The sequence below is a fragment of the Gobio gobio genome (genome assembly GCF_949357685.1).
Source record: "Gobio gobio genome assembly, chromosome: 4".
Classification (NCBI taxonomy): Eukaryota; Metazoa; Chordata; class Actinopteri; order Cypriniformes; family Gobionidae; genus Gobio; species Gobio gobio.
This window is the reverse complement of record NC_137100.1, coordinates 29,123,996-29,133,810: the sequence shown is the minus strand read 5'-3', so window position 1 is coordinate 29,133,810 and position 9,815 is coordinate 29,123,996. Positions and strand designations below refer to the sequence as shown.

The 9,815-nt window shown below is 36.0% G+C and overlaps 1 protein-coding gene across 1 annotated transcript; it reads left to right on the top strand.

The window, feature by feature from the left end:
- Positions 1-3,405: 3,405 nt before the first annotated feature.
- On the top strand, positions 3,406-8,899 carry LOC307124562 (arrestin domain-containing protein 3-like). Its single transcript, XM_079813881.1, has 7 exons — positions 3,406-3,848; positions 3,939-3,980; positions 4,078-4,138; positions 4,701-4,848; positions 4,962-5,058; positions 5,495-5,751; positions 5,915-8,899. The coding sequence occupies exons 1-7, from the start codon at positions 3,587-3,589 to the stop codon at positions 6,314-6,316; spliced, it is 1,269 nt and encodes a 422-aa protein (XP_079670007.1). The 5' UTR covers positions 3,406-3,586; the 3' UTR covers positions 6,317-8,899.
- The last annotated feature ends 916 nt before the right edge of the window (positions 8,900-9,815 follow it).

Here is a 9,815-nt window from a genome sequence, read left to right as displayed (position 1 = left end):
GATGCATTTAGCCTACTAGATAAGTAAAATGACATAAGATCTATTTTCTTGTTTTCTTGAAAATAAAATTAACAAAATTAAGTGAGTTTATGCTTAAAACAAGCGAAATTATCTGGGGTGAGAAAAATTATCTAGTTTCTGATTAAATCTTGTTTCTTGTTTCCGTCCCAAACAGAAATAAGATAATTTTTCTCACCCCATTTGGCAGATAATTTTGCTTGTTTTAAGCAAAAACTCACTTCATTTGAGTGTTTTTTCCCCCCAGAAAACAAGAAAAAATATCTAATGTCATTTTACTAGTAAATACATCTTGATTTAAGATTTTTTAGATATTTGGACTGGAAACAAGAAAAAAATACTAAATAAGAAGAGCATTTTTTGCAGTGTAAAGACAGAGGTAACGTGATGTAGGCTTTTTGATGAATTAATACAGTTTATTTAATTGCATAGTAGTAAAATACTTATGTTCGCTAATTCATTCCAGTTTTACCTTAAACTTTATGCAAACAGCTGTTCTGGGTTCTCCAGAGGCCAGCCAGTGTAATTTTGTAAATAAAAACGCATGCAATATCACTTTTTTAATAGCCTAATATTTTTACTCTACAGTTGTGCAGTTTTAAGGGGACATATGGCCCTTTTAAAATGTATTTGCCAAAATTAGTAATGATATTCATATACAGGTTTATTTAAAATAGCAACATTTTATTTAAAATTCACATTAAATATCTACATTTCTCAGTTTAATTCATGGTGAAAACATGAATGTGCATAGTTTAGTGGAAGATTGCTGCCATCTACTGGAAAACAAACACTTTTGCTAGTTCTCAATGAATAGTTTGTGCATGAATGCTAGATGCTATTACTCTTGCTATTTGTGTTTAAGCTGTAATGTGGCGTAGGTGCTATTTTTGTATAGTTTAACTATCATCAGCCTTTTAAAAAATAAAATAATAATAATAATATCATGAACATAATGACGGGGTAGAATGGACTGGACATCATATAGAACAACAACAATGAAAATAAAAATAAAAACATCAATGCATTACAAAAATAAAACAGTAGTAATTCCACAACTTAGACTGATAACATGTAGTGCTAAACCTTACAAGGGGCACCAAGTAAAATCTTGCCTAGGGCAGCAAATTGGTCAGGGCCGGCCCTGCGTATAACACGCGACTTTGGGCTTCTTTTTTTGGCAAGTCACGTTCAAAAATCACGAGTCGCGGGTTGCGGTTTTTTGGGCTTATTTTAAAAAATGTGGTTGCTTGTTAGGAAAATATAAGCAACTTCGTTTCTTTACATTTATGGTCACTGTTTTGTCCAAAACATTGCCTGACACTGTCTTCTCACAGCTAATAGCCATTCAGTGCAAAGATACAAGTGCTGTAGTAATCCGTCCTCATACATCCCGCCTCCTTCTCCCCCTCATTGAAGAGAAATCGCGTTCAACGTGCAGGCATGTGACGTTATAAATGCACGTAATGATAGTTAGTAGACTTAAATAGACGTATACATTTTTACACACAATGCCACCAGCAGAGATGTACAGAGATGGAGAGGAAACAGGGAGGAGAGGCAGCTAATTTAATTAAAAAATATATTTTTGTAATGTTTTTAAAATTACAGGCTATTATTTAAAAAAAAGTAAACTAATAATAACAGTAGGTAGCCTATATGGTTCGAATTTATTTTATTATAAATATGTGGCTATATTGTAGCGCTCCCTTAGTGCTTGTCTGTGTCCCAGTGTGCATACTATCAATCATATAGTAATAAATAGTATGTGACATTAGTAATTTTCAATACTATTTAGGGCAGATAGTATATGCACATTGAGATGTAGGGCTTATCTTTTACAAGGTTTTGCAGTGTGTGTTCACTACTTACTGCCCATTATATGTGTGCATTAACTCCGACTATGGGTTACCATAATTGGCCTTCTTGTCACTTTTTCTCTTTTTCCATCTACAAACCACTTCTGTTCACAGCTGATCGGAGGATATTGAGTGTCCTTATTGCAATTTGATAATTTTTGTAAAATAACATCTGTTTTTGCTTTTCAGACTCCGAAAGGTTTCAGTGTAATATGTTGCAGGCCCATTTATTGATAAAAAAATATTTATTATAAATAATATTGATGATAATAAATAATTTAATAATATTGGGCTTGTTTTGGGCTTGTTTTTGAAGCTGCGGTTACTTATTTGTCTCGCGAGAGTTGGCAACACTCAGCGCGTGCCCGTCAGTCAACAGTTTCAAAAGAAGTAAGAAGACGAAGAAGACTACCGTAAATAAGTCAAAAAATATTCTTTAGTAAAAGAAGATGGGGAATTATGTGTCGTGACTTGCTTTTTAAGTGCCAAATGGTTACAGTATACTGTTACAGCAGCTTTTTGATGTGTCTTTGACACGTTTTGACAAGAGTTAACGTTACCTAGCTAACGTCGTTAGCTGGTGCAAGTTATATCAATTTTCAGACAATGAAGAGAAAGTCCACAGACATCTCTTCTTATTTTAAGAAGAAAAGTACAGAAGGAGGAGTGAAAGAGATGGCAGGGGAGCAAGAGAGGCTTAGTAATAGTGAGGATGAGGAGGAGGATGCTTTTATTTGTATCTGCTTTTCCCCAGTAACTGTTTTGTTTGCAATAAATGTACACCTTATGCCAAATATAATTGCAAAATAAAACAGAATTGTTGTGCAACTCAAAATGTTAACTGTACTGTTATTAGTCTATGCACATTATATAATTAGTAACATTAAATATAACACAATAAACCAAAGTATATCAGTAGGAGTTTCCCTAAGTCTTTCTGATAGTTTTCTACAGGCCGGTTTACTACACCAGTAGAATACAATTCTGAAATTATGGTTTCTAGTTTTGGTGTGCCACCCCAAGATTTTAAGTGGCCCCATCTGGCCACCCCTATGAAAAATTTCTGGAGGCGCCACTGATAAAAAGTCCAACATATGATTAGCCTACTTTTAGTCAACATTACTTGACGACGCTTTGAGTGCCTCTAAAGAGAGCGAGGATATCGTGATACTCAAACAGAAGGCTGCATCCTTCCGAGGCTGTGTCCTTCCTAGTTCAGTCCTTCAGTGTAGGCTCGAGTCCTCCTCAGCATTAAACAATGAGACAGTACGTGTTTATGGCTATGTCACACATGTTTCCGCCCCATCGAAAGCACTATTAAAACTTAATTTTGGAACAATTATTATAATTATTTGTATTAATACACTCATTATTGGCTTTCTGTTAGTGGTCTCCCAGTGGCTTAGTCTACATTATTGTGTCAAATTATTTTCTTGCAATGCCCGCACGTGCATTCAAAGCAAAGCGAAAACTGGGGCCCTCCCCCAGCCCGGGGCCCATGGGCTTAAGCCCAGGTAAGCCCGTGCATTGATGCGGCCCAGCCCACAGCACACAGCCTACGAATAAAAGGCTTCAAACTCCGGTGTGCCCCACCCACCGCTGGAAGTCCACACGTACTTTGCAGATTATTTACCGCAGCAATCGCGTGCCAGTCCAGAACAGACTATATTCAAACGTCAGAAGCTGATACTACCTGGACGGGAGACACGATGTCCCACACCGTGAAAAACATTTCTGTCGTTTACAATCCTATCAATCAGAACAATACCTTCACCAGCGGTGACTTTATATCGGGACAAGTCATTCTGGATGTAGCGAATGACACGCAAATGCAGTCGCTGAGTGTGAAAATTAAAGGGAAAGCACGGGTTTGCTGGAGCGAGCATTACGGTAAAACCACTGTTGTTTACTCGGATAAGGAGAAGTATTATTCCGTCGAGAGGTTTTTCGTTCGGGAGGACAAAACACATGGTAGGAGGAATCTGTAGTTTTTGTGTTAAAGTTAGTAGATATCAGGTTGATTTAACCAGCTTTATTTTGTGCTGTAACTTGTTCTTGTAGGTAATGAACATGAGATGCTGAGAGATCCATCAGGACAGCCGTGTAAGTCTTTTCGCGGATCAGATAAATATTGCAAAAAGAGCGTTGAAAATTTCACTAAAAAACATGATGATGTTTGCTTTGATTTTTGACTTGTTAGATCCTTCGGTTGTGGCACCAGGGCGTCATGTTTACCCATTCACCTTTCAGTTACCGCTACAGTAAGTGACGGGTTCGTTTCTCTTGTAAAGTGCAGGCCTCATTGGATCTGTAAAATGTGAATGTGGGTCTATAACAACCAGGATGCCCGAGATAAAATAAATAATTATTTGATAAAAAAGGTTTAGTAATATTTTGTATTCATGCAGTTTTAACCCCCCCCCCCCCCCCCAATATTTTATAAAATTTAAATAACTAACATGATAAAAAAAAGGTCAAGTAGTGTAACTAACTATCAAGTAAAAAATATTAAAATACTTTCTTTGCACTTTCAGTATGCAAATGAAATTAAATCAACTGTTATTAAAAAGGTTTAATATCCAGACATTTTGGATATGCCACAATAACTAAAAGTTATTCAGAAACATGGTATTAATATACATGTTTCTGAATAACTTTGTTAGTTGAAATTCTTTAAAAAAAATTCTGGCTAAATTACTATTTTATTAATTATATTTTAATATTATTAAAAAATAATTTAGCCAGTTTTTTTATTTTATTTTTAATTTTCTAAAGAATTTCAACCTTTTAATGATACTTTCTGCTGTACAATTACTCTTATAGGCACTTTCCACCCTCCCTCGAAGGTTCAGTTGGAAAAATTGTCTACTCTTTGAAGGCAAAACTATCCCGGTCAATGCGTATTTCCAGCAAAGCCAAAGCAGAGTTTCACTATGTCCCCAGTCCCGATGTGTCCAATCCTGAACTAATGGTGAGATTGTGCTATATGCATCCCATGCATTCTCTTTCTAATATATACCATCTGTTCCTCTACTATGTTTTGTGGTTCAGTCAACTCTGTTTTGCATTTTTTGTCTTGTTTAGGCGCCTCAGTATGGAACTAAAGAAAAACAAATGAAACTCTTCACCTCTGGGAGTGTCTCCATGAACATAAAGACTGAGAAAATGGGATACAACCTCGGTAAAAATTATATATTATTATAACACCTCAGCAGTTTTTATTTCTCATTCTCAAAGTTTGATTATTATAGACAACCATTTCTGAATCTTTGAAAGAAGATGAAATGTATATAATATTGCAAACATCTCTGGAGTAGCGGATGGACTTGAGTTTCTTGTTTACGCTCTGTAAGCACTGTTGTATAAGCAAGTAAATTATGACGATAAATATGGTCTTTTCAGATCATGTGCTTCAGCTATTGTAATAATTGACAAGGAAGGTACACATTTCATGCTTTAAATCAACCATCAAGTCCATCTGAACCCACGCACCACTTGTGGAACTGGTTCTACTTGTTTCATGTAACATGACTCTGTATTAAGAGGCATAATTTGCAGTAAAATGCAGTCATGGTTTCTATTGATATTTTAATTGATCTTATTTTGCCTCACTACAGGAGAGGGCTTGAAAGTTTTGGCTGAAGTTCAGAACAATTCATCCCGTGCTATCAAGCCAAAATACTGCCTGTATGAAAAATACAGTTTTTTCGCAAGAGGAAAGAGAAAAGTTCACACACATGACCTATTTAAAGAGGAAGGGGAACCCATTGAGCCGAACTCAAGGAAAACCGTCACCAAAGTGCTGCTCATTCCTCCCAGCCTTACCACCTCTATCCTAAACTGTAAGGTCCTCAAGGTTGAGTACAGACTCAGGGTGAGTTTCAGCATATAAAGCAATGGGAACAAACCCATTAGGTTGGCATGCCAAAATTGCATCTTTTTTTTAAATCAAGGGCTGTGCTGATTGCTTATCTCATATCTAGACACATGAGCCCCTCTTAATTTAATAATTTATAATGTGTGTGCTTTGTGCCTAGGTCTACCTGGATGTGCCGTATGCCTCAGACCCGGAGATCAAGTTCCCAGTCGTGATTCTACCTCTTCAGTCTTTATCAGGGGCAAATAGTGCTACAAACAGTGACTTTGGAATCTGGAATCAACCAGCAGGAGGCAATGTTTACACCAACCCACTTCCTATGCCCCCATCTGCCCCACCACTTAATGTTGTTGGACAACCTGGTCAGTTTGGTGCCCCTGGCTACGACGGACCTCCTCTCAGTCAGTTTCCTGCTCCTGGTCAGTGTGCTCCCCCTAGTTACGCTGGACTTCCTGGTCAATTTGTTCCTTCAGCTTCTCATCAGTCTGACTCATCAGCTCCACCTCCATATCTGGACTATCAACTATATCCACAGTTGCCAGACCACCCTGAAAAATCGTAGAATCCCTTTCTAGGTTTCTTTTATTATTATTGTTTTATTTAAATTGCTATAATGATTTACATTAATTAGGGCTATTAACTAGTGCTGTCAGCATCTGTTTTTTCCCCCGTTATCCTTTGGCTAGAGTTACATTATATGACCACTCTCTTATTCATGCAAATGCTTTTAAACATTCAAACGCGATAAGACACAAAAGAGAAACTCAGTGCACTAGTGACAAGCGTCTGTGAATCTCCTGTCTGTAAAGATCAATCACGCCTGCGCCTGCACAAATCACACACCATGTTGCCAGATAGGGCGGGTTCTCGCCGACGAGCACGCACTTTCAGCCAATCAGCGATCAGCAGGCAGACGTGCTCATTCATGACTTTAGCCGGGTTTTTAGCGCGATAACTCGTAGCTGTATATTCCAGTGATCGCTATGCCAGTGGCATAAATATACAGTAAGTTGTATCTACAGTAAAGAGTCGGAAAGTGACTCAACTCTCAAACGTGAATTACACCTGTGACTCGAAGACTCTTTATAAATATGACCGTGACTCCTGTCCATCATCATACACACACTTAGGACATCTGCAACTAGCAACCCCGACAGCTGCTGAAAGAGGTTTAAATCAACGATTAATCCGTTTTGACTGTGCTAAGTGCATGCGCCATGTATTTTATGAAAGACGTACTGTAGTTTTGTCAAAGCAAAGTGCAACACAATGGTAAGCGCATTGTTGTTATTTTTTTGTAGGGGCGGATTATTGTACAGGATCAATGAATTACGCATTTTGACAGTGGTGTGTGCATTAACGTGTGAAATGCCTGTTAATTACATTGCTTTTTTCAATCTCTATATTGGGCACTTTTTGCACCAAATTGGCTTCTTACTGTTGACATTGTGTTTTTCTGAGGGATTGCCGTTTTGACAGTTTCTACCTGGACATATAGTCATATTTGATCCGTTTTACTGGGATTTATTTTATTTTTTTATCATCAATGTTATGTTTTAAGGAGATAAAATGGTAACTTACTTATCAACATTGATTGGTATGGCAATAAAATAATATCACATTATTTTGGCAGTTAAAGTTAAAGATTTTTCTTGGAGTGACTATTTGCCTATAAGTATTGTAAAGGTGCAAAAAGTCAAAATTCAGAGCCATGTTATCAATAACCATTTTTTGAATATAAATGTACATTTGGTGAGTTTTTGGGCTGGAAATCGTTGACCCAATCTGGCCACACTGATCACACATTCAAATAATGGTTATTGATAACATGCCTCTGAATTTTGACTTTTTGCTCAGTAGTACAATTATGGTTCTTTAATGTATTTGCATTGTCTTAAAATGCGTTGATTTTCAATGGGAATATATGCAGCTGAAACGGGTAGCCTATGCATCTAAAAAATTTCAAAATTAACTTTTTAATATAACATTATAGTCATTATGGCCTTTAGAATTTTTTTTTTTTTTGAGGAGGTGGGGTATGCACTGTGGCGCGGCCTAATCTTTTGTCCTTAAAGGGTTACTTCACCCAAAAATGAAAATGCTGTCATCATTTACTCACCCTCAAGTTGTTCCAAAGCTGTATGAGTTTCTTTGTTCTGAGGATATTTTAAAGAATGTTTGTAACCAAGCAGATAGAGCAACCATTGACGGCCATAGCATTTTGCCCCTACTATGGCAGTCAATGGTTGCCCTATCTGCTTGGTTACAAACATTCTTCAAAATATCTCTAGAACAAAGAAACTCATACCGGTTGGAAGTACTTGAGGGTGAGTAATTTATGACAGAATTTTCATTTTTGGGTAAACTACCCCTTTAATGGCATTTTTTTACCCTTACATTACTTTTACTTTTATACTTTAAGAAGTTTTGAAACCAGTACTTTTACTTGAGTAAAAAGCTTGAGTTGATACTTCAACTTCTACAGAAGTCTTTTTAAACCCCAGTATCTATACTTCTACTTGAGTAATGAATGCGAATACTTTTGACACCTCTGTGTGCGTCAGGTATTTAAGTGACAGCAGCCTTATAAACCTATGAAAATCACTCGCTGCTCGTGACTGAATAACCTTTGTAGCTGTAATAAGGATTGATCTATATTTAATTCATAATTTATTCAGTGAAGACTGTGAAGTGTTTGATAACTTTATTCAATTTCTATATCCTACCTGTTAAATCTACCTCAAAATCTTAAACCTTTGTTCACAAGATTACATGGGTCAAAAATAATGAAAACAATACATTTTTGTGCATTTACAGGGCATGTAAAAATTTTAACCGGTCTGACTGGGCCAATATAATTTTTAAAAATCTTTGATATATTGAAGGGCACAGGTAAATGTGACATTTATTATAATGGGAAGATTGTTTTAAGTTCACTTAAATTACAAGTTGTTATATTTTTAAAAGCATAATAAATGTCAAAAAGTTCTAGATTATACTGAAATGCCGAATGGGGACATTTTTAAAAAATAAACATTTGTATCAGAAATGGTATCGGTTTCTGTCTTTATGTTGTTTCTACATTCATTTGAAGTTTAAATGTCAAATTATTACAATTTAAAAGTATATTAAAAGCTTTAATGTTAGGTGTGATTCATTATTTTAAATCGATTGACAGCACTGATATTAATATGTTGGCTTTTATATTTCTAGTCAGGGATGTTTATTGTTATTAAGCTGAAAACATAGATCCTATACTGTTTATTTTTATCTTTCTAAACCTTCATGATAATGCTTAATTTGACATCCCTTAAAAAAGACAAATCCAGCTGTATTTTTTTTTCTTCCAAGTTAAGTACTGTTTCCAGAAATGTTTTGTGCCTTATACAGTTGCAGGAAAAAAGTATGTTAACCCCTTGGATTTAATATACATTAATTGAGACAAAATGTAATCAGATCTTAACAGTCACAAAAGCAGACAACGTCTGCTCAAAACACAACCATATGTTTTTTTTTAACGCTGTGACTCTATACTGCATTTAGACTGAATCATTGTGTGAATGAAATATCAAACTGTTTTACATATTGTAGGGCCGTGGCACCGGTAAACACATGGAAATCTAAAAGATATAATCTGAGCAGGGGTCTGTTCTTCATACCTCGCTTAATACATCCGAGATGATGTGACAGATCCCAGATCTTTTAATCGTGATAACTGATCTCTGGCTAATTTGGTTAGAGGTAAGAGGCAGAAAAAGTGTGCCAAGAAAATATCCATCACACCACCAGCACCTGTTCACATCAGACCAAAATGCTTAAATGTGAAAGATGGGTTTAGACATCACCAGAGTTATTTTTGGGAACATAAATTATTATTATTATCAAGAACACCCATCACCATCCAGATGGACTACACATCGTGTTATTAATATAATTGATGCAAACAACAATCAGAATGGTAAAAAAAGATATGATATAAAAAAGTATGTTAACTGTGAGTGTAAATGCAATGATCATTTTGCTACAATTTTAGCTTGAACATGTTTAACACATCTAATCAT

What these genes read in the sequence shown, in the direction of transcription:
- LOC307124562 (XM_079813881.1), top strand. Translation starts at nt 3,587, where the DNA reads ATGTCCCACACCGTGAAAAACATTTCTGTCGTTTACAATCCTATCAAT. An exon ending in TCGGGAGGACAAAACACATG is followed by an intron (nt 3,849 to 3,938) that starts GTAGGAGGAATC and finishes TTGTTCTTGTAG; the next exon opens with GTAATGAACATGAGATGCTG. An exon ending in ACCTTTCAGTTACCGCTACA is followed by an intron (nt 4,139 to 4,700) that starts GTAAGTGACGGG and finishes TTACTCTTATAG; the next exon opens with GCACTTTCCACCCTCCCTCG.